Source organism: Periophthalmus magnuspinnatus, chromosome 3 (assembly GCF_009829125.3).
Source record: "Periophthalmus magnuspinnatus isolate fPerMag1 chromosome 3, fPerMag1.2.pri, whole genome shotgun sequence".
NCBI lineage: Eukaryota > Metazoa > Chordata > Actinopteri > Gobiiformes > Gobiidae > Periophthalmus > Periophthalmus magnuspinnatus.
Genome location: NC_047128.1, coordinates 14,423,201 through 14,450,228, shown reverse-complemented (window position 1 = coordinate 14,450,228; position 27,028 = coordinate 14,423,201). Strand labels below are relative to the sequence as shown.

Here is a 27,028-nt window from a genome sequence, read left to right as displayed (position 1 = left end):
CATGAAACAAAAACTGGCACAAAGTTCAGTGTCTTCTCTGTCAATATAAATAAACAAAAGTGAGATTATTTTTTCACAGTAGCTTCAGAAAGTGGTGCTATTAAGACGTGATCGTTGTCATTTGAAAAGACTTTAAGTCATAACATTAATATGAAAACTTTGTGGAGCCAATCCCAACTGAAAAATGAGAAGGTTCACATTTGAGGATCATAAATTTGGAGATTTCTCTCAAAAGCTGTGAATCTCCCAAAGAGTTATATAGGCCCCTGACCTACATCTGAAATTATGACATCAAAGTGTAGAACATGAAAGCAGCATGTTACAAACACTCAAATTGTCTCTTAATCCTGGTTATTGAGACCTACAGTCAGGTCCAATAACAACCTCTATGATTTCCAGTAATGTCATGGTGGATTATTAAGTGACCCCTGACCTCGATGGCATACTGGCTGAAGATGCTGGTGTTACTGGTGTACTGAGATGAGCACGCCTCTGATCGTTCTGGGAAACCGGGAGGAGAAAGGAGCTTTCCTGGAATGACAACAAAAAATTTAAAACTATACAGAAAATATCACAATAATATGTTATGAGTAATTTTCAAATTCATAAAAAAATGTTCCTCTTGGTTCTGGTTCAGTTCCTGGTTCAGTCCATATTTTAGTCCCAATTTAGTCCTATTATAGCCATGTTTAGCTAATGTAGGTGTCATGGGCTGGCTCCCTGGTTAAGTAATAGATAAACCTCCATATTGGAAAAAAATAAAAATACTGTATAACGCCAAGATGACAGATCCTGATAGATTCAAAATGTATCCAGAATTCAAATTTAAGACAATATTTGCTTAATTTGCTAAAGTAATTTCGCATTGATTTTTGATAAAGATTGTTTTTTGATATCATAATATTAAACCCTGTTATTTAAAATGGCATATTTTCTTACAGCTCATAATGTTACTGACCTGAGTTGGATGGAGCAGATTTTGTGGTGGGACTACACACAGGGCTTCTCCTGGGAGACGGGTCCGGACCAGGACTAAGGCCACGACTAAGACCAGGACTGAGACCAAGACTAAGACCAGGACTCAGACCAGGACTCAGACCCGAACTAAGACCGGGAGAGCCCAGGGTCGGACCGTTCTTCAGCCCAGAGACTCTCCTCTGGTCCGGATCTGGACAGTCCAGGTCGGGTCCAGGAAGGTCTTCATCCTGAAGGAGAGAGGTGGACTTAAATAACTGAGGATTATGTCCCATTGTCAGAAAAGTCCAAAGATATTACATAAAATTGCAAGGTACGTATAGAAACTAGTGTTGTCACAATGCTAAAATTTTTGATACTAAGGAATATACTCAATAGTCAATATTCAACACCGATCCTAATGCCACTCTTTATTTAGACAAAAGATGTTAATTTCAATGTTTTTTCAAATTTATTTTATATTACCATGTGGTCTTATATGTGTGTAAACCCTCAGTGGCCTTGGTAGGTTCCATAGTGGTCCATGAGTGTTTACTAGTCTATGTGTCTTATACTTGTTCTGAGACACCTCAAGATCATTCTAAAGCTGATCAGGAAAGGTTCATTTCTGTCCTGTGAATGGGACGTTTTTAGTAAGTATCTAGTTTGGATACTAGTTTTAGTATCGATTAATGCCTAATTTTTGACAACCCTAATGGAAACCACTCTTATTTATGTGATTTAATACTCATTAAAATATCAATATGCCAAAAAATGACATGAATTTGTTGTGGTACCTGGGCAGACTCAGGGGCAGACAGGCGCAGGTACCAGCGGCTGGCTTTGTCCACCACCTCCCTGGATGCGGACACCACGCTACTGCGGAACATGTCCAGTTTTGGGGTGAGCAAAGAGTCCAGAGCAAAGGAGGAGGAAGAGGAGGAGCTGAGGGGGGACACTAGGCTGCTGCTGCGAGAGGGGCTGCTGCTGGGGACGGGGCTCAGACTGTGTTGCCGTGGAGATAGCCGAGGGGTGGGGCCAGAGTCAGGTTGAAACGTCAGCGAGCGAGGAACTTTAAGTGGAGACCTGTGGAGAGCAAATATAAACTTGGATGGTAATATTCTGATCTCTGATGGTAATATTGTAGCCACAGCAGCCAATCTGAACCATTGGCCTCTCTGACCACCATCAATCATTCAAATACCAAATTCATACATATGCAAGGTGGCAGGCGGAGTGTCTTGCCCAAGGATACAGCAACAAAATGCAGTGGCTGGAAAAGGGGATTAAATAACATTGACCAAGACGATCACTCTAACACCTGAACCAGTGTGTCTGATTATGAAACAAGCTTCCTAATAGGACTAAAAGAACTAAACCAGACTAGATCATAATCACATAAGAAGTGTGTCAGCTGCATTTCCTCCACTGACCTGCGGGGGCTGCCTACGTGCTCCATGTACATCTCTATCTCCCGAGCGAGTCTGCGGTCAGCTCCCACTTCCTCCTCCTCGTCTTCTTCTCTGCTTGTCCTTCGCTGCTGCTCCTCTGTGGTTTTGGCAAGAAGAGAGAGCGGGTCTCTTCCCGTTTCGATTCCTGTTCGTTTTACAGAAACTCCGCAGTAACTTGCGCTGCGTCCGACCGCTTTGTGATGCGCCACGGACTCCAGGTCAATGTCCTCCAGATCAAAGATGGTGTCCGAGTTGTTGCGGTCTTCATCGCTGGAATCTTCCTCGTTGAGCTCAGCGTCATTTAGAGGATGAGCTGCAAAAACAATAAACCAGTCACAACTTTATCCACAAAATCCCAATATATGAAATTAAAGGGGCATTAGGCTTCTATGGGGTATTAACTGCTAACACATAACATATTAATATCACCATGTTTCATGTTTTGAAAATGCTATATTCATCCAAAATAATGTATAAACATGTTTTATAGGTTTCACTTTCCCCCTCCCTTTGGTCACCGCCCCATCAGAGTGCTGTCATGACACAGGTTTGTGAATTTGTTGTATATTGTTTTGTATCACGCTTTTGTATATTTATGGGAAACTGTCATGTGGGAGCATGGGAGCATTGTAGAAGAGGTCACTCAAACATGCATAGGTGACATGTAAAACCTCTTCAGGCATGTTTTTGATCAGGGAACAACCTTATAACATGGTAGAAATCTCCAAAAAGCAGAATACCCCATCTTTAAAGAACAAACCACGGCCAAATGGCAAGAGTAGACCAGAGCTAATTTGGCAGATACATGGTTGCTCACTAGGGCTGAACAATTTGGTAAAAATACGCAATTGTGATTTTTCTGACAAGCATTGTGACTGAGATTAGATTTGTGATTTATGTTATGATTATAAGATTCTGTTCAAAATTAACTTTTTTTAAACTGACAAAGAATCATATTTCAGAACATGTTTGTACAGCTCTAAACTACAGAGTTAGCAGTTTATATGCAGAATAAGACAGGAGAGTTTGTTGTTTGTGAAGGAAATTATGATACTTCAAAAATTGTACAATTTACAATTTGCGATTGCGTCCATTCAAATTACAGTTTGATTGAGATTAATCAGCCCTATTGTTCACAGATCAAAAGGTTGATGTTTCAATCACCAATATTTCAAATAAAATCACCTTTTTTTAATCCCCAAGGGGAAATTTAAATGCATAGAGCAGTGCAATACAATAATAATAGAAAAGCTGAAACAAAGGTGCAAGTGCAGCTCAGGTTGGGTCATCAGATCTAGTGGCAGGGCAGTCTGAGGTGCTAGAAGCCCTCCGGACAAAAGTGTCCCTCATCTGTGTCCTCTGTGTCCTGCAGCATCACAGCAGCCTTCAGGGGGAGTCAGCTGAAGTGTGGACACACTACAAGAGGGCTTTTCCAAAGCCTCTTTCTCCGCTCTGTTGATGCGGCCAATGATGAGACAGGCCGATCCTTTGAAGGGTTTGCTCTGGAACGCCTTCTGCTATATTTGGTGTAGAAAGCCTGTTGCATTGTTGTTAAAAAGTCTATGGCATTTTAGAGCTAGCTAGCTAACATAGCTCTCTTCAAGCAAGGTCGCCATGGATAAAGGATAAACAAACTGCTCAAATTAAACAGTCCAACAGCCCTTAACTTCTGTCCTTTGAACTGTACCAAACTGTTCACTGTACCAGCCACTCAACCGCAAGAACAGCCAACCACAACTATGGCAACAACAGTATATTAACAATCTGAAATAAAAATTGGAAAGAATACAATCAGCTAAACAAAATCAAGAATGCTTTCTCACATTTTCCGAGCCGGAGGATCCTGGCATCGGCGGCCATGTTGGGCCTGATCTTGTTTGGGTCAGTCTCGGCTCGATTCAGGTTTAAACCCAAGACTGTGGATCTGCTGTTGGCTCTGTCTCTGCGCACACACCACTCGCCTGCACACTGCAAAACAAGGAGAGATACATATATAGGCCTGTCTCAATAGCAAATTTCAAAGCACAATATATTGCTCCTGAGAAATATTACGATAAACGGTGATATCAAAACTAGTGACACAAAGCAGGATAACCACATTTTAAATATGCTGTCTAATTAAAAGTCATGAGTTTCAACAAAAAAAAAAAAAAATATATAAATATCACAATGAACCAATAACAAGCCATAGAAGTTATTTATTCTACCCACTACGGCTTAAATCTCACCACAAAAATCTCCCCACTATTGCAAAGGAATTGTACACATGATAAATACTGAGCCCAAAAATATATTGTTACAATACAATAAGTTGACATAGTAATTATTGTAACAAGCCTACAGGGATAAGGACTTTAGAGCTGGTCTAGATTTATCAACTTAGAAGAATTACATTATCTAATGCATATTTTGCATTTACAAGTTTCAAGTATGGCAATAACATGTATGTGACAGTAGATTAAAGCCCCAACACTCCTCCCAAAACTTTTTAGTCAAAAATACACTAAAATAAAGCCATATATTTTTAATTTTGTTTGGGTCCATTGCACTAAAAAACATGTGTCCGTACTGTGATTGGGCTTGCATCTCCACAAACCTGACTGTTATTATTACTTATTATTACTCTACTCCTGATTGTTTCCATATAAATGTTATTGTTCCACAGCAAGGCACAAAATTTTCAAAATATAGTTTTAACTTTCTATTTCCATTGAATAACGCATGCAATGTGCCACCTCCTGAAAGTTACATTTAGTTGCTTTAAAGAGAGGGTATTTTACTTCTATTAATTGCTAATATATAACATATTTAGATCACCATGTTACCTTTTACTATAAATGCTATATTCACTGAAAACAACATATGAATAGGGCTCGAGAAAGATACTTAAACATGCATGGATGATCTAAAACCTCTTTAAGCATGTTTTTGATGAGGGAACATTATAACACAGTAGAAAGTTAAAATGATTTTGCATAACTCTTTAAGTAATTGGATTCAATGCAATTTTGAATCTTCAGCAGCAGTCAAAATTAACTGAAAGAGCAAAATTATTGAAAACTGCTCAATGATTTAAGGTAAAATAATCCAGAACTCATGAGTAAAAAAAACTAAAAACAGCTCAGAAATACTCAAATATATACAGTAAATACAAGTCATGTTTTCATGTACCAACCTGTTCCTGCTCCACTTCACAGAAATCATCCAAAGACGTGCTGAAACAGAGCCCAGCCATGTGATCTGAAACACACACATGTATAGGTGAAGCGTCCCTGTCCACAGACGCATGTACAGGTGAAGCGTCTCTGTCCACACACACACACACGAACACCCACACACACAGGTGAAGTGTCCCTGTCCACAAACACACACACACACACACACCTACAGGTGAAGCATCTCTGTCCACACACACAGATGTACATGTGAAGCATTACCTGCACTCATGGAGGTAGTAGTTGTAGGCTGCAGAAAGGAGGCGCTGTTGCGGACAATTCCTCTCTTTATAAATGCTCCTGGGTGGATCCTCTCCTGACTCTCCGACTCTGACACTGAAAACAAATACATTGTCAAATACAGTTAATAAATTTACACATAGATCTTGGGAATATGATGACAAAAATAATAATCAGATTCATGTTTAATTTTTCAATGATTGCCATTTACCCCAAAACAGTCAACATTTTGCCTCAAACCACATGTTTTTACTAACAGAGGATTTACCGCTGACCTGTGAGAAAGAAGATCTAAGCACAGCCCTATTTATGATCTGAACCATGACTACACAATACTAATCCAGGACTAAACTGGAGCAAAACCAGGATTAAACCAGGATTAAACCAGGACTATACTAAAACTAGTTCAGTCCTTTTTTGTCCTGGTGTAGTTTTGGTTTAAAGACAAAATTTGGACTAAACCAGGAATATACCTAGATTAAAACCAGAAATTACTCAGGGCTAAACCCATGCTAAACTCTGACTAAACCCAGACTAAATCCAGACTTTGCCTACAATGTAAATTGAACCGACGTGAGCTGCAGTCTGCTCCTCTTCGAACCTCTTCCTTGGACAGAGAGTTGTAGCCAAGGTCTGATTGGTCTCCTGAAAACACAGAAATACCTTATTAAACCATTATTAAACAGCTATATAATAAGCAAATGTTGCCTTTTTTGTCATTAAACCATGGTATTATGTTTTGTCTCAAGAAAAACATATCTGGAGTTTTTGTCAAGTTAATCAGCACAATAAGACAGAGATGGAGAGATTTACCTGTATGAAAATGGTGCTCAGAGGAACAGGTGAAATCCAGAGGCACTGATGAGAAAGGGGAGAGGAGACAAGGAGGAGACAAGGAGAAGGAAATGAGGTGAGGAGAGATGAGGTAAGGAGAGATGAGACAGGGGGATGACGAAAGTGAAGAAGACAACGAGACAAAGAGGGGAGGGGGAGATGAGGGAGGAGTGGAGAAAGGAAGGAGGACAGGATGTGAGTTAAACACAGAGGAGACAGTTGATGGTTTGAGATAAGACGATGGTTTCTTGAGGTGAATCTGTCCATTCTCTGCTACAAACTCATCTTCTCCACACCTCTCATGTAGTTTAACCTTTGCGCTTTAGGTCTGGATTTGGTCTAGACCCGATTTGGTCCTTGTCTGGTACCTGTGCTGGACTTGTCGTCTCCAGGGTCGTCTCTGGTCTCGGGTGAACTGTCCAAACTACTGTGGCTCTCTGTGTCGCTGCTGCCATCTGAAAACACAGAACTAAAGATTATAATTATACTACAGTGATCTCTTATTTATCATGGGCGTTGCATTCTAAAAATAACCCACAACAGGCAAAATCCGTCAAGTGGTCAGCTTTATTTTTTTACAATTATTATATATTATAGAATATTATATTATATATGTTTTAAGGTTGTAAAACTCTTCACCACACACTTTATACACTTTCCTCAGGCATTAACGTTTTCTCACATTTATCTCTTGTTTAAACACTCTCAGTTCAAACCATCGTAGATTATATCCCCCTTCCTCGATGATCGCTTTAAATGTGTTGTTCATGTGCCTCTGCTCCAGCGGTATCAGCAGAGGTGCCCTCTCTGTGCACAGAAACACTTAAGTCCAAACTGTTTCTGAAATTTTTCGGTGCAGAACGTTTTATCGATATTGTGGGTTTTGTCTGGGAGAAAACTTGCAAATATACAGCACTTCAGAGTCACACTGTTGGAGATCGAACATTTTTGTAAATTTGGCCTAACACAGGAGACACTGATTGAGGATGGTCTACGTCCCTTAGCCAATCAGGACGCAGAACACAATGCTCATACAAGGCTTCATACACTGTAAAAAAAAAAAAAAAAAAAAAAAGCATGCAAAATTGCACAACAAAAAAAAATCCGCGAGACTGCAAATGGTGAACTGCAATATAGCGAGGGACCACTGTACACTAAACCACCAATATTAGTATAGTATGTATTCATACTTTGCAGTGACATCGCATTGGGGGTGTTCTATATGTATCACTATGGCAGAATGTTCAGCAGTTACCATGGTGACAAAATGCTCACAGTAGCAAATACTGGTGAGTTGTACTGGTACAAAAAGGTGAGTGTGACTAACTGAAAAACTGTTGGCTAATGCTAGCCAATTCGAGTGACTTATTTAACAGCAAAATCATCTCACATGTTCAAAACTAAGTCAGCTCTTTATGGTCAGATTATGTTCAAACAAAGCTCAGATTAAAATCTAACTTGTGTAACAGAGCTTCTAACAGAGTAGTGCGTTCAATTAGCTTCACAACCCCAGTGAATGATGATGACATCAGCTGCAAAGTATAAATAGTAGTATAGTATATATAGTACAAAAAAAGCACTATGAGATCTGCACCAACATAAAAAAAATGTATAAAAGTTTGGTAAACTTAAAGAAAACAAATAATTTTTCTGCATTACAGATATAATGTATAATACTCATGGATCATTGTGTAATAATTTGGGGATTTTAAATTGCAATATTCATCTAAAACACCTCAAAACATGCATGAATCATTTTAAATCCAACTTCGACAGGGTAAACGAGAAGGGAAAGGCTAAATAAAGTGTTTGTAGTTGCAAATTCAAAAATTCTTATTATCAGTAAGAGTAATAAGAGTGTAAGTGAAAAATCAGCAGTAGTAGTTGTAGTAGAAGTAGCTGTCATAGTAGTTGTAGTAGTTGTTATAGTAGTCGTAAAAGATGTAGCTGTTGTAGTAGTTGCAGCTCTCATAGTAGCTGTAGCAGTTGCATCTTTCGTAGTTGTCATTGTAGTTGTAGCTGTCATAGCTGTCGCAGCTGTCGAACTAGTTGTAGTTGCTGTAATAGTTGTAGTAGTAGTAGTTGTCATACTAGTTGCAGTAGTAGTTGTCGTACTAGTTGCAGTAGTTGCAGTTTGTGTCTTACCTGAGGTGGGGCTGGGGTTGCGGGTGCGATCCCTCACAGCGCGTTTAAACTGAGCCACTCCAAGAAGAACGTTCCGGAGCTTCATCCACAGGAAGTATCCGCCCCGAGATGAGGAGGGCCACGTGCTCTCCAACACCGCCTACAGCACAGGAGTATAAAAGATAATAAATACTACTAGTACTACTGGTATTAAGGCAACTACTACTCTTTACGTCCTACAGTACAGGGAGATCTATGCTTGGATTATACTTCCTGCATGTACATTCCCAATGTGAATAAAACGCACTGATTCAAGCAGAGAAAAAATTGGCAGTATTTACATCTTACAACAAAGGGAGACATATACTGCTATTAACAAATACTAGTACGACTACTGCTATGATATTGCTGTAAAATACCTGTAGGCAGCAGGCAGTATTTGCAGCATGAGAATAGTAAAAATACCTTGTTGTAGTATCCGTAGGTAATGGCGTTGGGCAGGACTCCGGCTTTCTTCATCTCAAACAGTACTCTGACTGCGAGCACAGGCTGACCATACTGACCACAGAGCTGCATCAGGACCCGATAACAGACCTGGAACCAAGTAAAACCAGGTCTGAACCAGGACCTTAAACGGGGACCTTAAAGCGGGAGCTTAAATCTTACCTCGTCAGGGGGCTGCAGGTTCTTGTTGGTCATGGTTCGGAGCAGGTCATAGGCCGTTCGAAGTGCCCGGACTTTGGAGTGGCAGGTTTTGGTGTATGCAGGTAAACAGGTGAACCACAGACCGTAACACAGACGCACCAGGCATTTGGACCAGAGCTCAGGGACCACAGAGTCCTGCTGGGCCAGTCTCTGACATGACTTCAGCTCCTGCAACATTACACAACGGTGGGTCAGGAAGAAAAGTACAGAACTTAACATAACTGAACCAGGGCTAGAATGTGGCTAAAACAGGACGGAACCAGGAATGAACTAAGCCCTTAAATCAGGACCGAAGATCATGTCCAAATCAGGACTAAACCAGGGGAATAAACTAAGATTAGACCCAAGACATGACCATGATTAAACCAGGTGTGACACTAGAAACAAGTTTTAACCACGTTTTAACAAGGACTGAAACAGGTTTAGAAGAAAGTCTAAACCAGAAGGAAATAAGGACTAAAGACAAGAGTTGTGACTACTGTACATTAGAAATACACCAGGATTATACTAGATCTAAACCAGAGCCAAACCAAGGCTAATCTACAAATCAGGAGCAGACCAGGAATAAAACAGGTCTAAACCGGGTCCGATCCTGGCATGAACAGGCTTTATATAAACTAGAGGACTTTACCTGTTTGGTGCGCCTGAACAGAGAGGCAGGGCTTGAGGGACAGCTCTGGCGTGTGATTGGCCGAGAGCGACAGGTGGAGCCATCCACAGAATCAAAGAGCTCTGGGGTCAGCACAGGGAAGCCGTCATATCTGAGGAACGTAAACAACAATTTATGCACAACACATAGAAATAATGATAATGTATTTGCCCAAACGCTCAAAGTCATGTTACTGTTTAGACTCTAAACAGTAAGAGAATTAATTAATTTCTTAGTCACTTTTTAAAATTTTTTTTGGGTTCTATAGCTATATCCTTTCCTGGATCCTAGGAAAACTGAGTAGGCATGTCATTTATTCAAAATGATGGTTGACCAATGAGCTCTTTCATTTCACATGCATCATTGAAATAAACAAATCTGATTGCACAGGTGTATTTAGTTTTGGCTGGAAATGCAACAGAGGGAGCGGTGACCAGCCTGCTATCGCTCTGTATAAAAATACAGGCAGAAATCAGGAGTAGACTGACGTAGAAGTGGTTGCCAATCTCTGACTGTAACCGACCTTTACCAGTCACGCACGACACAAACACATTAGAGGTGGATTTGGTGGATTTAGGTTCATGAGTGAATGCTCTACCACTGAGCCACTATTCCCACTAAGTCTACTGCTTCAAAAGCTGTTGGTGTCTTCTCGTCCAGTTACCAGTTCTAGTACCTGTAGGGCAGGGGGGGCTCCTCCTCATTTGTGCCTAGACCAGGGCTCAGCTCAGGGGGGTAGATGAAGACTGTGTGCTCACTGCTCTGTACCTCCTCTTCAATCAAACGACAATCCTCTGCACCCTCCATCTGCAACAGACAACAGACAACAGGACTGAACCAGGACTGAACCAGGACTGAACCAGGACTGAACCAGGACTGAACCAGGACTGAACCAGGACTGAACCAGGACTGATCCCAGACTGAACCAGGACTGATCCCAGACTGAACCCAGTCTGAACCAGGACTAAAGCAGGATTAAACCCAGGCTTCCCTTGTACCTTCTCCACGCAGTCATCGAAGAAAGCGAGTCCTGCATCTTTGTCACTAACAAAGGAGCACTCCTCGATGAAGCGGCTGAACATCTGAGTGCGTGTGAGCAGAGAGAAGAACTTCTGATGGGATCTCTCACGACTCCGGAGGAAACCTGGACAAAAAATAAATGTATAAGGAAACATAAACATAACAAATATGAGAAATTATTGATACTTTGCAGCTGATGTCATCAACATTCCCTGGGGTGTGACGCTAAATAGAGGCACTGCTCTATCTGAGGCTTGTTAGACTTCAATCTGCGTTATATTTTAACACAGTTTGACCAGAAAGAACTGACTTAGTTAAAAGTACAATAGGTGAGGTGATTTGTGCTGTTAACAAGTCCCTCTTAATTACAGTCAGAAGCTAGCTAGCATTAGCATCACTCTCACCTTTTTGTTCAAAATCAAACCCCGTGAACGCTTGAATTAATCATGGGTTCCTGAAAATGTGTTATTTACATCCATTTTGTATTTTTTCTTGATTTTTCAGATTTTTTTAGTCTAAAAGCGTTTTTGGCTGTGTTTGCTAGTGTGTGCATTATGCTACCATGGTAACTGATGAACATTCCACCATACACATACATGTAGAACACAATGAATGGAAATGTTGTTCTCTGTAATAGACTGATTACTTCTAAACTTGATATATAAAATCCTCATAACCCAATCACTATTTCAATGGTCACAATTTTCACAAAATTATCAAAAGCACAAAGGCTATAGTTCTTTAAATTTGCCATCTGTAATTAGACTGGCCGACCCACCCCGTTGCATTCTTACATAGAGGAGGGAGAGGGGTCAGGTAAAGGGAAGAGGGAGGAGCCCCTCCCCCTCAACAAAAAACAGCCGAGGGGGGAGGGTGCAGGTGACAGGTTTCACATATCATCTACTGGTAAAAAAAAATAAAAAAAAATCTACAACTTACAGTTGGTAGCTTTAATACAATGTCCACTTTTATGTATTTATTCTTTTCCTAAAATTCTTGACTTGACTTCAGACTTCAGACTAATTTATTTAGAGAATATAAATAAATTAAAAACCTGTCTGTGGGGTGAGAGCTATTGTCTTATCCTGTAAGTTATTCAAAGACTTTAGAGACAAAAACAAAATGGGTCCATTTAGTGAATTGATCAGAACTACTGTTCTGTTGTGAGTTGGTGTGCTTATTTGCAATAGGAGAGTGGTACCGTGCAGGTCGAACAGTGAGCTAGCGTCTGTGGCTTTCTCAGACGGCGCTTGGGTGATGGGACGCAGGAACGAGCGGTATCCTTTCAAAATGGCCGCCATGAAAGAGAGAAAGGCCTCCTGTATGTCCAGCTCCAGAGAGGCCCGGCTCCGTCCACTGCTCAGCTCCCATGAATCTGAGAGGGCCAGCTCCAAGAGGCCGTCGCCGGGCAGAGGGTGGCCTGCAGCAGATACTACAAAGTCACGGGAGAGAAACAAATCTTTCCTGAGTAGCTTTAGAATTATCTTGAGTTGTATTAGAACAAGTATAAGACCACATAGACTAGTATACACCCATGGACCACTATGGAGCCTGCGTGGACCATGGGAATATAGAACAATCATGCTTGAGCACGACACGGTTCAAAAGGCCTAGTGTGAGTGCAACCCAAGATTCATTTTTGTACTGGCTTTTAATTCAAGCTGAGCCAAACTTTTTTTTTATCTTTTTGTTTATTCACATTGTAATATGCTTGTATATGTTTATGAATGTACAATATAAATAAACTTGACCTTAACTACAACTACAACAGCTACTACTACCACCAGAACTACTACCACGTACTAACTACAACTTCTACTGCATAAAGCCAGGCCTAATCCAGATCTGTGTAAATGTGACATATTAGCAGTAGACACAGACCGTCCAGGAGCTGTTGGTGCAGAGATCGGAGCGAGTTGAGCAGGTTTTTACAGGCTTTCTTTGGGAGAATCTTCCATGAAATTGCCTTCTTCTCTTCACAGCTGTGGACACATGTAGAGACATTAAAGTGCATATGCAATATGGTTTATGTATAATATATATTTCTAATTCTGACTTAGCTTGGTGGTCCTATGCTAAATATTTATCATAGTTTTACAGTTAAGTGTAAGAAAAGTTGAGAAGAAAATCATAAAAATACAGGAAGTAACGGCATGTTGTAAAACAGTATCCCTCTACCTATGTCATCAAAATAGAGAACCATTGAAAATCCACAAGAAAGATATTTTTCTTACAGTTTAAACCTCCATTCATCTAAATAAAAGGTGCTGTTATTTATTTTTTATTCTTATTTGTCCTATCAGTCCTGCGACAGTCCTGCGACAGTCCTGCGACAGTCCTGCGACAGTCCTGCGACAGTCCTGCGACAGTCCTGCGACAGTCCTGCGACAGTCCTGTTATAATTCTGCTTCAGTCCCAGTTCAGTCCCAGTTCAGTCCCAGTTCAGTCCCAGTTCAGTCCCGGTTCAGTCCCGGTTCAGTCCCGGTTCAGTCCCGGTTCAGACATTCTTTAGTCTTTGTGTGTTGCTGTTTGTTTTCTCACTGGTAGATGGCACTGGTGTCCAGATCCACACAGCTCACATCTGGAGGGGGCCTGTGCAGGTCGAAGTAACGCGAATCCACTCCCACGATGAAAGGACATGGGGCGCTCAAGACATCGGCCAGAGCCAGAGGACACAGAGGCACATAAGGACACGCCCAGTGGAACGGGAAGAGCAACTGAAACACATTTACAGGTTATTATGAGAAACACATGTTCTGTGTGTGCTCCATGGATCTATAACATGATCTTAAAGTGGAACTAAACACTAAATCAATTGTTTTGCTACTAAACTGTATTTAATATTCAATGAATGGTGTCCTGGTTTTTCCAGGTCCAGTCCCAGTCCAATCCCGGTCTAATCTCGGCTCAGTCCTGGTCCAGTTCTGGTCTATACTCACAGAGCCCAGGGCCTCAGTGACGCTGGTGAGGACAGAGGGTCTGAGGGAGTGGATGAGGATCTTGTGTTCGGTCAGAGCCAAAACCAGAAGAGTCACTGCGTTTTCTGGAGCCAGGTTCAGGAGCAGAGCAGAAACACTGCCACCACTGAGGAGAACATACCATTTAAGTTTGATATTGGTTATTGTTATTGGTCTTTAAACTTTTTCTTTTAGAAGATGAAATAATGGCTATCTTTGAACAATCGATACTTAACATCACACCCCAAGGGAATATTGATGACATCAGATGCAAACTGGAGACTCTGGTCTCTCTGAAGCTCTATTACTCAAGTTACACTTTAATTTGAGTTTTGTTTTACCACAATCTGACAAGAAAACTGACTGAAATTAGTTGTTTAAATCCATTTTGTATTTTTTTCTAGAGTTTTCAGACTATCTTAATACACACAGTAGCCACCACTGCCAAAAAGTTTATGTCACCATGGCAACTGATAAACATTCTGCCATAGAGATACATGTAGAACACCCTCAGCATGATGTTACTGCAGTATCGATACATTTGAATGGAAAGATTTTTCCACACATACTATGCACCCTCCCAATCACACTAGGGTTAGCAATAGGGTTGTAGTTGACTTTGAGTGTAAGCAGCCATGTTTGTTTTTGAGACAAATGGACAATGCATCTCTCTGACAGCATGTGGCGCTTTATTCTGATGATGTTTACGGCAATGTAAGCTTCCACTGGGCACCACAGTTTTCTAACATTAAAGTCAGCGAACTTATTTCTTTCATTAAGTTGTTTTAGATCAATATTGCAAATTAAAATGTCAAAATTATAACATAATGATCCACAGGTATCATAGATTATAACTATATAGCAGACACAGTAAAATATGTCTTAACATAACATGTTACACATGTTCCATGAAGCGCCATGAAGTAGTGCAGAATAATGATTTTAATCAGAATAAAAATACTTGGTTGTCTAAATGTATAACAGATCTAGTCAAATGACTCTTATGAAATTAAAATGTGAAAAGTGCTGTACCTGAGAGGGAGGGGTGAGGACACAGGCTGGCTCAGGATCAGACTGTCGTGAGGAGATAGCTGTGGAGAGATGAGTTCAGTTTACTCAGAATAAATATGTTTAATCAGGACGTGACTCTCACCTGCACCAGGATCCGGGGCCTCTGAGGAGAAGGGAATGGGACTTTGTGCATGAAATGAGAAATGTGTCTGGAAAACAAAAGGGTTATTCATTGAGTATACTGTAAAGATTTTGGAGTTGGTCTAGTCCCAGTTCAGTTCCAGGTTCAGTTAAAGGTTTTGTCCCAGTCCAGTCTTGGTCCAGTCTTGGTCCAGTCTTGGTCCAGTCTTGGTCCAGTCTTGGTCCAGTCTTGGTCCAGTCTTGGTCCAGTCTTGGTCCAGTCTTGGTCCAGTCCTCACTTCTCAATGGGCAGTGCATGGGGACCAGAGATAGAGTATCGGTATAGAAACGTGAGGAACTTTCTGAATGCGTCGAAGAATGGCCAATGGGAGAGCAGACAGATGCTTTTGGTGGTGTGGACGACACCCTGTGATTGGTCCTCGTTAGCGCCCTCCTTAGTGCCCTCATCAGGACACTTCAGGGTACTGGAGGTCTTTGAGCCGAGGCCCAGTTTGAGACGCTGCTGCTCATTCAAACACTCCAAAGGGAACAGCTCATAGAACTGGATTGCTGCTCCATAAACCTGAACAAAACACACACAACACACACAAGCTAAACGAGAAGTCCCGGTTCCAGTCCCGGTTCCAGTCCCGGTTCCAGTCCCGGTTCAAGTCCCGGTTCAAGTCCCGGTTCAAGTCCCGGTTCAAGTCCTTGTATTATTCATTCAGCCTTAATGAATGTTTACCTGTCCAGCCAGAACCACACATTCTGACAAAACTTTACAAAGATAAGTGGGCCTGGAACCGCATCATGTCTCCTCAATTTGAGTTAGGTGTGACTGACAGGCAGATTAACCAATCAGAGAGACACATGCTCCGTTCATGTCAAAATAAACATAGTGGCTTCCAAGTAAAAACGGGAAAAAAACAACACATTGGACTAAGAAACAGTGCGGATTTCTGTAGAATCAACAATCAAAGCACCAAACTGTAAAAGAAGTTACAAATTTTGCTCTGATATGAGAATATTCAGTGTAGATGTCGTCTGCATTTGAGAGGCATGTGATACATTTAAGAAGCTCTGATTGAACAGTCCCAAAATTGGACGTTTTTTGGAATTTGACAACAAATGCAAAGAATTATTATTATTTACTGTAACACATGACAAAATAGAATTGTCTTGTGTAATGGAGTGTTCTTGGACGACATACGCATTACACAGATATGAAAGCTTGTATTATATATTATTATTTGAGAGACTACCTTTTCCCCGGAGGCAGCCGTCAGGACAAAGGTGGAGAACACAGGGAGGGAGGGGTGAGTGTCACGAGGCCACACCTCCAGACACGCTCCCATCGGCAAACAGAAGAGAGGGACCGACTCAGGGAGAGGGAAAGAGGAGTGATCCTGCTCAGGGTAACGAGAGAACAGACCTGAAACAGAGAGAGGGGTCAGAGAGAGACTGACTCAGAGAGAGAGAAAGAGGAGTGATCCTGATCAGGGTAATGAGAGAACAGACCTGAAACAGAGAGAGGGGTGAGAGAGAGAGGGGTCAGAGAGAGACTGACTCAGGGAGGGGGAAGGAGGAGTGGTCCTGCTCAGGATAACGAGAAAGTGGAGGAAACCTACCTAGACACAGGGAGAACATGCCAATTTTACGCAAAAATGCTTAGCTGACCCAGGGATTGAACCTGGAACCTTTTTGTTATGAAGCAGGAGTGCTAACCACAGCCACCATGTCATCTTGCCAAGTCCAATGAGGGACTGAGTGTAGGAGCAGAGATGGACTCACCTGCTTTGTAAGCCAGAGTGTTGGTTTTGGCCACAGATTTCTTATAGCATAGATAAACTGGAGTGCCCCACTGAAACAACAAGAGAAAATATTAGATCTATTTCAGGCTGGATTAGTCCTGGTCCAGTCCAAGTCCAGTCCTGGTCCAATCATGGTCCAGTCCTGGTCCAATCATGGTCCAGTCCTGGTTTAGTCCTGGTCTGGTCCTGTGAAGATGGAGCTGAGGTTGCGGTCCACTTGGCAGTACATGTGTGGTTCGGTCTTGGTTCGGTCTTGGTTCGGTCTTGGTTCGGTCTTGGTTCGGTCTTGGTTCGGTCTTGGTTCGGTCTTGGTTCGGTCTTGGTTCGGTCTTGGTTCGGTCTTGGTTCGGTCTTGGTTCGGTCTTGGTTCGGTCTTGGTTCGGTCCTGTACCATGGTGGAATTGAGGTTGCGGTCCACTTTGCAGTAGGTGTGTGGGGTTGTCTCTCCTTTGCTGGGCTGGATGACACAGATGTCAGTTAGAGCCAGGCTGTGCTGCTGACCTCTGGTGGCTCTTCTGTAGGAAATGTAGATTCTTTGGGGTGTGTTTCCACTGATGCTGGCTACTCGTCCTCCAGGTGTGGTCTGTACCAGGGCACAGCCGGGTTTCAGACGCTCCTTCCACTCATAAAGCACTCTACAGGAAGACAGAGGGAAGAGAACAGAGGCAAACCTCTCAAATCAATACACACTTATTGACAGCGGAGGGAATTACATTTGAATTAGCATTTGCAATGCTGTCAACCAAAACTGTTGCTAACGCTAGCTATAGCAATAAATATCTTGATTTATGGACAAAACAGCAACATTAAAACACCAGGATCATGCAGAGCATTTTAAAAGGTCATGATGAGCATTTTATGGTCGGAACGACGAGCCTGAGAGCAGCAATTACAAAAAGAGGGGCCACCAAGTGAAATGGAGCCAGAGTCGTTGAGCCCAATTGCGCTCATATTCACTTCCTATTTGGAACACTGAGGCTAGTGGGCTAGATATGTCCAGAGATATATACAGACAGACGATATATTGGTCGGTCAAAATATCAGGCTGATATTTTCACTTTTCAGCATATCAACTGTTGGGCTTAAATCTCCAGTACAGGTCAATATTTTGTTTTGGCCAACTTGATGCCTGAAGAATGCACGCAAAGTTTTATTTGGACACTTTCAGAGAGCTGTGTAGTCAGGTTTTGTTATCTCTTCGCATTAAAGGTTTGTGGTAAAAAAAAAAAAAAAAGGGGGCTGTGAGTGAGTTTGTAGTAATTACAATCAACCTAGAAATATCAGCAGATCTTATCTGCCATCTGTTTTACTGGAACAATCAGTATTCACCATAAAAAATACCATATGGGTCGATCTCTAATTTGAATTAGACACAACTAGGGCTAACAACTTTTTCAGACATGCTAACAGAAGCCCGCAGCTATAATGAGAGTCATTTAGTGGCAGAAATGCTCAAACTTTGATTTGTGGATTTAAAAACAGCACTGGACATCTGCGGACTTGTTATGTCACAAAACTGAGAACTTTAAAATGTTGTGTTTTTATGGGACTTAGAAGGGGTAACTTACTAAACAAAGATTCATCATACTAGCATGACTAAAGCCAAATAGAAGTATGTTTTTAATGAGAGAACAATATTATACCATAATTAAAAGCTCCACAATGTCAAATTGGTATAATATGTGTCCTTTAGCATGCCTTTATTTCCCCTCTGTTTTTAAGAGCTCTTATGTGCAGTATATACACTCCGGATAAACAGAATATGCAGGTTGCTGTGTCCTTACCCCAGGTCAGTGAGCGGAGGTTTGTCCCGCCCCCTCCTGTAGCAGAGGAACACCTGAGGAGCCATGAGACCTCCACAGTTCAGGTCAGCACTCAGACCCGTGGGCGTGGTCTCCACACAGGTGTATCCAGGTGGAGGCTCCTCTCCCTGAGAGCGCAGCAGCACAGTAACGTCTGTGATGGGAGGAGGAGGAGGGGGAGCACGGGGGAGGGGGTCCTCGAGGGGGGAGGAGGGCTCTGTCAGGCCTATTACACAGGATACAGAATTTTTAGACTTATCTGAAAGGGGTTCCTGCTTTATATTAAAGGTCCTATATTATGAAAAAATGATCTTTGAGCCATATTATAATGTTGTTACCTCCTCAAAAAATATACCAAGAATTGTGTTTTGTTTCATTCACACATGTTTGAGTAACCCTTAATTATTAGTCTGTCTACATCTCCAAAGCTCAAAATGCTCTGCCCATGTTGTAAGGTACGTAATGTAAAGGTAGTTTTTAACTTAAGAGCTAGCTTTTGCCTTTAGTTCAGAGACTGGTAATTCCTGAAATTTTCCAAATCAGTCTAGTCCAAGTGTATGGATTTTAAAAACACAGCAGAGCACTTCCTGTATTATTGTATGACATCACAAGGTGGAACAGAGTGTTTTCTATTTGAGAGAACTCAACCTAAATATTCAAGGGTTTGAGTGTTAAACATGTGTGAATGAAACAAAACACAACTCCAGGTCTGTTTGTGATGAGAAAAAAACATCATAACATAGATGATGAATGAAAAAATATTTTCTAGTGTATTATATTTTGTCATTTGTCAAGAATATGTTTGTGCGCATTGTGATTCCACAACAAACTGGAATTAAAGTCCTGTCATCATATACCAATCTGTTTATAAATGAACACTTTAACCCTGGAGGTGCACTTTTCAATACAACAACTGGAGTCAGTGTTTGACAGTTACTCAGCCATTGGAGCTATTTATAATCTATGACACCTGTGGATCATTATGTTATAATTTTCACATTTTAAATCACAATATTCATCTAAAACCACCTGATAAAAGAAACAAGCCCTCTGACGTACGCATAAGAACACTGTGGTTCCCAAAAGGAAACCGTAAACGTCATAAAAACAAAGCATTGCAAGTTGTTGACACTTTCGATAGATAGCTGCACATCATGCTAGCAAGTAGTGGATTTTTTTTTCATTTGTACAAAAATGATTATACGGCACTGCCAAATCCGTCTATCTCCGATTAAGAAAAGTAAATTGGAGAAGTAAATACAGAGCAGTGGGCATGTACCAGTGGAGGTGAAAATGAGGGTAGATCAGAGCAACTACATCTTGAATACAGGAGAATAAAGATTACTGAAAAATGCAAGAATCACTCTAAATATAATGTCAAGATGGTGAATAAGAAGGAACCAACTATAACAAGGTTAAAAGCTCTGAAAAGTCAATTTTGCAGATACATGCATCTCCTATAATCCCTCTCTGACTATGATTAACATACAAAACTAAATTCCATAGCATCATCAAATAAACGTAATATGCATAAACTCAAAGAGGCGCTCCAGTGGCAGTTACACGTTTTGCTGCTGCTGTCAGGCCTTGAATGCAGTTGTTTAATTGGCTTTTAAAAACATATAAAATAAAAGTGTCTGACCTGCCACCACAAAGTAATCGGCCACGCGCTGCTCCATCTCTGCCCATTGGGGGAGGTTGTCCTGGGGTCTGATGGAGCCTGGTGTCCTGACAGGGCTGGGACCCCTTCACTTTTCAGAACAAACAATACTAATAATACTACAGTTTTATATATATATATATATATGAATTACACCTGTACCTGAGCTGTACCTGTGCAGTTTAACTCATCTACTCATCTAAGCAATAACACTACTGATAAATGCAATGTTTATTTAGACTAAAACAGGACTAAATTAGAACTAAAACAGGCCCAAACCGTGACTATAAACAGATCTAAACCAGGATTAAAACAGGCCTAAACCATGACAATAAACAGGTCTAAACCATGAATATAAACAGGTCTAAACCAGGACTAAAAACAGGTCTAAACCAGGACTAAAAACAGGTCTAAACTGGGACTAAAACGTATCTAAACTGGGATTAAAAACCGGTTTAAAGCAGGACTGAACCTAGTCTAAACCAGGACTAAAATGGGGCAGCCTGAAGCGAGGGGGGTCCTGAGGGAGGGTCAGTCCAAGGAAAGCCTGGAGGGACAAAAACAATTTCAGAGATTTATTTTTATTAAAACAGTTTACAGTGTGTAAGAACACTCAAGTGAATTGACTTTAGTCAATGCTATTTCCCGGTCCGTCTCTGGTTTAGTCTCTGGTTTAGTCTCTGGTTTAGTCTCTGGTTTAGTCTCTGGTTTAGTCTCTGGTTTAGTCTCTGGTTTAGTCTCTGGTTTAGTCTCTGGTTTAGTCTCTGGTTTAGTCTCTGGTTTAGTCTCTGGTTTAGTCTCTGGTTTAGTCTCTGGTTTAGTCTCTGGTTTAGTCTCTGGTTTAGTCCCTGGTTTAGTCCCTGGTTTAGTCCCTGGTTTAGTCCCTGGTTTAGTCCCTGGTTTAGTCCCAATCACTCTTGGTGACTAGGTCTAGACCTGATTTAGACCTAGTTTATTTCTGATTACGCTTGGTTTAGATCTGGTTTAGTCTTGGGATGCACTGATCCGGCTTTTTCTGTTCCGATAACAATGTCCATACTTTAGCTTTAAGTATCTGTCAATACCCAATATCAACAGACAATATTAAAATATTATTTATTTCCTTTAAAACACAAACAGTGTATGGTACAAAAATATCGAAATGTGTTTTGTAACAGTTATTTATAATTTAAAGTAATTACGGAACAGTTTTGTAAAAATGCTACTTTAATAGACCTGGTTTAGCCCTGGTTTAGCCCTGGTTTAGTCCTGGTTTAGTCCTGGTTTAGTCCTGGTTTAGTCCTGGTTTAGTCCTGGTTTAGTCCTGGTTTAGTCCTGGTTTAGTCCTGGTTTAGTTCTTGTTTTAGTCCTGGTTTAGTCCTCAGAGGTAGCTCCTGCAGTGATGTAACTCTGTGGGCCCCAGACAGGGTATTTTTAGTCAGGGCATGACTCAAATGACTTGTGTGTTCACGTCTAATGTAATGCCATAGGATTCAACCAGGACTGAATTTGGTCTAAACTAGGTCTAAACCAGGACTAAACCAAGACTATTAAAGTTGAATTTTTAAAAAGCTGTTCTGTAATTATTTTAAATTATAAATAATTGTTACAAAACACATTTGGATATTTTTTTAACATATGCTGTTTGCATTTTGAAAGAACAAATAATATTTTCATTTTCGGCAGATACTTAAAGCTTAAGTATCGACATTGATATCGGAACAGAAAAAGCTGGATAAACCAGGAGTAAACCAGGAGTAAACCAGAACTTAAAGCCGTCTAAGCCAGGACTAAACCAAGGAAGGAGGCTCCAGACGGTGGACGGTCCGGGCTGGGTCAGTGACAGCTGCAAAACAAACAAACCTGCAGCACATGACCCAAAAACCACACAGACCAGAGGGAACATTTTCCTCTGTCTCCCCCCTCTGTTCCACAAGGTGGAAGGGAGGAGACAAAGTTGTAGTGCATTGTTTTGTATCATGCTTTTGTAGATTTATGACAAGTGCAGGAGTATAGGCGACGTGCGATTGTCACGATAATCACTATATCGACTTATTGTTCAATGCATGAAAGTTGGAACAATATTTTGAGAAATACTAAGAAATTATGGGTTATTTTTTGGCTGTATGTTAAGATTTGAGTTGTAAAAGTCTGAATTAATAACTTCTATAACTCATTACAGATGGAAACTAAAGTACTAAAGTGTTTTGCTGTTTAGTTATGGCAGCTAATGATTTTTTAACAATATTGTGGATTTAGAATAGGTTTTGTGGTTTAAATCTGCTCTTGGGTTATTTTGTCAGTGGCCTAAATTAGTCTCCATATTCTCATTTATATACCAGTATATTCACTGTTTACAATATTTACTACACCAATACAATCGAAGTTCAAAATTTGTTATTGTGACAGGCCTATGCGGGCGGAGCCTTGAACAGAATCTTACAGTTAACCATAAGGAGGGTTTAAATATGGCCGGGGAGGGCTTGCTAAAATACTGAAACATGCAGGGATGACATCTAAAACTTCTTCAGGCATGTTTTTGATGAAGGAACAACGTTGATTTTGCATAATACCTTCTCATGTAAGTTAATTAACCTTTACCCGATTTGATTCATTAACTAATTAAAATATTTCCTGAGGTGAGTCTTTATGTTAAAACTTTATGAATTCATTATCTTTGACAGGATTCACTCACTTCAAATGTCACTTATTATTACTCTGGAAAGTTATGAGTTAGTTTAATATGAGCCCTTAAATGTTAACAACTGAAATAAAAACTATTTTCTGATTTATATTATGATGTTGTTTCCACACAAAAAAAACATACCTGGAGTTGTGTTTTGTTTCATTCACACACAAACCCTTCATATTTAGGCTGAGTTCTTCCGTCACTCTGTTCCACCTTGCTCTGCTCAGCCGCATTTTGAAACTCCATACACATCCAAATGATTCTAGCGATGACTAGAATCTCAGCCCTGAAATTGTCAAACTCTACTGAAATAAAGGTAAAAGGAGCTGTTAACTTCAGAAGTACCGTTCATGACATCACAAGGTGGAACAGAACATTTTGAGCTTTGGAGATGGAGACAGACTATAGTGATACTAATACTAATACTAAAGGGTTACTCATACATATTTGAATGAAACAGAACACAACTCTGGGCATGTTTTTGAGGAGGTAACAACTTTCTGGTATGGCTAAAAGTTCACAAGAATCAATTTTGCGTAATATAGGTCTTTAACACAGATGGCTTTGTTTCTGGTGTGACCTGATAGTTTTGTGTCTGGGGCAGATTCACAGGTGGCTCTGAACAGCTGAGAGTATTTTTAGAGCATCTGTTATACACTTTTATATCCTTCATTCAAACAGCTCTGGAATAGGGCTGTCAAAAATCAGACACTAATCAATACTAAAACTAGTATCGATACTGAATACTTTGAGCAGGTATCGATACTAAAAAAAGTCAAATTCACAGGACAGAAATGAACCTTTCCTGAATAGCTTTAAAATGATCTTGAGCTGTATCAGAACAAGTATAAGACACAGACTAGTATACATCATTGGACCACTAAATGTACGACTGAAGGATTGCACAGAAAAGAAAGTACTACCATTTAATGTTGAAAATCACATTCTATTGTCTAAAGAAAGAGAGTATCAGTATTGAATATCGAGTCTTGTCCTTAGTATCGAAATTGAGTTTGAAATTTTAGTATTATGACAACACTACTCTGGACTAGACCTGGGTCGTATGGAGATAAAAATCAAATCGTGACCCTAATCATAACCCTAACCCTATCCTTTTGATAATATGTAATTTTCATTTCAATCATGATTCATGTGCATTTAATTGTTTATTACCTATAAGTAATAAAGTTATCTGCTTCTCACAAGTCGGTGTCACTGGTTAAATCCAGCTGTCAGTCACTCAGCCGTACAGACACTGACCAACAGGAGAAGTGGGTATGTGTCTGTTTGAGCCGACAGCTACATTACACACACTATGACCGAAGGAGTATCGTTATAGATGAGATCACGATTTTATACCACTCAGCCTTAACACCCACCACAAATGGGAAAGGTGGGTGAAGTGTCTTGCCCAAGGACACGACCACAGAACTTAGTCCGAGGACGAATCAATCCCCTGACCTTTGGATCGAGATCAATGAGAGCTCAAACCACAGAGCCACTGTCAACTATCAATAAACTACAGGGTCACATCAGAACTACAGGGTCAAACTAGGACTAAACCAGGTCTAAATCAGGACTAAACCAGGACTAAACTAGGACTAAACCAGGTCTAAACCAGGACTAAACCAGGTCTAAATCAGGACTAAACCAGGACTAAACTAGGACTAAACCAGGTCTAAACCAGGACTAAACTAGGACTAAACCAGGTCTAAACCAGGACTAAATTAGGACTAAACCAGGTCTAAACCAGGTCTAAATCAGGACTAAACTAGGACTAAACCAGGACTAAACCAGGACTAAACCAAGACTAAACCAGGACTAAACCAGGTCTAAACCAGGTCTAAACCAGGTCTAAACCAGGTCTAAATTAGGACTAAACCAGGACTAAACCAGGACTAAATCAGGACTAAATCAGGACTAAATCAGGACTAAATCAGGACTCTACCAGGACTAAACCAGGACTAAATCAGGACTAAATCAGGACTAAACAGGACTAAACAGGACTAAACCAGGTCTAAACCAGGTCTAAATCAGGACTAAACCAGGACTAAACTAGGACTAAACCAGGACTAAACCAGGACTAAACTAGGACTAAACCAGGTCTAAACCAGGACTAAATTAGGACTAAACCAGGTCTAAATCAGGACTAAACTAGGACTAAACCAGGACTAAACCAGGACTAAACCAGGATCAAACCAGGTCTAAACCAGGTCTAAACCAGGTCTAAACCAGGACTAAACTAGGACTAAACCAGGACTAAATCAGGACTAAATCAGGACTAAATCAGGACTAAATCAGGACTCTACCAGGACTAAACCAGGACTAAATCAGGACTAAACAGGACTAAACCAGGACTAAACCAGGTCTAAACAGGACTAAACCAGGACTAAATCAGGACTAAACCAGGACTAAACCAAGACTAAACCAAGACTAAACCAGGACTAAACCAGGACTAAACCAGGACTAAACCGGACTAAATCAAGGCTAAACTAGGACTAAACTAGGACTAAACCTGGACTAAACCGGGACCAAACTAGGTCTAAATCGGGACTGAACCAGTACTAAACCAGGTTTGAACTAGGACTAAACCAGGACCAAACCAGGATCAAACCAGGTCTAAACCAGGACTAAACCAGGTTTGAACTAGGACTAAACCAGGACTAAACTCGGTCTAAACCAGGACTAAACTCGGTCTAAACCAGGACTAAACTCGGTCTAAACCAGGACTAAACTCGGTCTAAACCAGGACTAAACTCGGTCTAAACCAGGACTAAACTCGGTCTAAACCAGGACTAAACTCGGTCTAAACCAGGACTAAACTCGGTCTAAACCAGGACTAAACTCGGTCTAAACCAGGACTAAACTCGGTCTAAACCAGAACTAAACTCGGTCTAATCCAGGTCTAAACCAGGACTAAACCTGACCTAGGGCTGCACAGTTTTCAATAAATATCTTATTCTGATTTTTCTGAGAAGCATTGTGTGATTGCATTAGATTTGCAATTTATGTCTTAATAAAAGGATTCTATTCAAAGTTCACATTTTAACAAACGAATGCACACATTTCAGAACATGTTTGTACAGATCTAAACTACAGGGTTAGACGTTTTTATCCAGAATGAGAGAGATTTGTGGAGGAAATTATGATACTTCAAAAACGGCAGCCTTTGTGAACTGTTAACTGTGTCCATTCAAACTGCGATTACGATTCAATTGAAATAAATCTTGCTGCCCTAATCAGACAGCAGAAAACCTCACTTATCCTTAAGCTAAAAACATTTCTGTTCTATTTAGTGACTATAGTTAAGTACTAGTAGAAACACCTTACGAATGTGTAATTAGGCCTGTCACGATAACAAATTTTGACGCACAAGTAAATATAGACGATAAACGATAATATTGAAACTGTATGCCACTGACACAAAAACCCAGAGCAGATTTAAAACACAAAAATTATTCTAAATCCACAATATTGTTCAAAAATTATGAGCTGCATTAAACTGCACATAGACAGCAGAATGAAACACTTTAGTTTTTAGTTTACATCCGTAATGAGTCACAGAAGTCATTAATTCAACATTTTATGGCTTAAATCTTATCATATAGCCAAAAAATAACCAAAAAAATCCCACTAGTGCAAAGAAAAACACACGATAAATATTGACCCCCAAAAAATATAGTTCCAGCTTTCATGTATTGAACAATAAGTCGATATAGTGATTATAGTGACTAGATTATGTGTAATGCTGCCTCTGCATGGAATTCAATAGATAATTAATAAATCAATATATCAAATTTCCCTGGC

At 40.6% G+C, this 27,028-nt stretch overlaps 1 protein-coding gene across 2 annotated transcripts in view; it reads right to left on the bottom strand.

The window, feature by feature from the left end:
- LOC117393818 (C-myc promoter-binding protein-like) overlaps positions 1-21,068 on the bottom strand; it is a 28,498-nt gene extending 7,430 nt beyond the window's left edge. Inside the window, exons 1-28 of one of the 2 annotated variants that reach the window (XM_055220987.1) lie at positions 21,026-21,068; positions 20,536-20,644; positions 18,876-19,119; positions 17,483-17,726; positions 17,072-17,141; positions 16,543-16,712; positions 15,580-15,863; positions 15,303-15,369; positions 15,182-15,240; positions 14,132-14,276; positions 13,734-13,909; positions 13,074-13,174; positions 12,394-12,612; positions 11,171-11,316; positions 10,849-10,979; positions 10,155-10,284; positions 9,485-9,691; positions 9,284-9,412; positions 8,840-8,978; positions 7,063-7,149; positions 6,416-6,505; positions 5,843-5,956; positions 5,581-5,645; positions 4,229-4,373; positions 2,388-2,718; positions 1,752-2,040; positions 959-1,205; positions 434-531 (exon numbers count right to left, since the gene is read on the bottom strand). In XM_055220987.1, the coding sequence (XP_055076962.1) occupies positions 434-531; positions 959-1,205; positions 1,752-2,040; positions 2,388-2,718; positions 4,229-4,373; positions 5,581-5,645; positions 5,843-5,956; positions 6,416-6,505; positions 7,063-7,149; positions 8,840-8,978; positions 9,284-9,412; positions 9,485-9,691; positions 10,155-10,284; positions 10,849-10,979; positions 11,171-11,316; positions 12,394-12,612; positions 13,074-13,174; positions 13,734-13,909; positions 14,132-14,276; positions 15,182-15,240; positions 15,303-15,369; positions 15,580-15,863; positions 16,543-16,712; positions 17,072-17,141; positions 17,483-17,726; positions 18,876-19,119; positions 20,536-20,572 (4,164 nt within the window). In that variant the 5' untranslated portion in view covers positions 20,573-20,644; positions 21,026-21,068. The remainder of the gene's footprint in view (positions 1-433; positions 532-958; positions 1,206-1,751; positions 2,041-2,387; positions 2,719-4,228; positions 4,374-5,580; positions 5,646-5,842; positions 5,957-6,415; positions 6,506-7,062; positions 7,150-8,839; positions 8,979-9,283; positions 9,413-9,484; positions 9,692-10,154; positions 10,285-10,848; positions 10,980-11,170; positions 11,317-12,393; positions 12,613-13,073; positions 13,175-13,733; positions 13,910-14,131; positions 14,277-15,181; positions 15,241-15,302; positions 15,370-15,579; positions 15,864-16,542; positions 16,713-17,071; positions 17,142-17,482; positions 17,727-18,875; positions 19,120-20,535; positions 20,645-21,025) is intronic. The other variant, XM_055220988.1, reaches the window with a different exon arrangement.
- Positions 21,069-27,028: the final 5,960 nt, after the last annotated feature.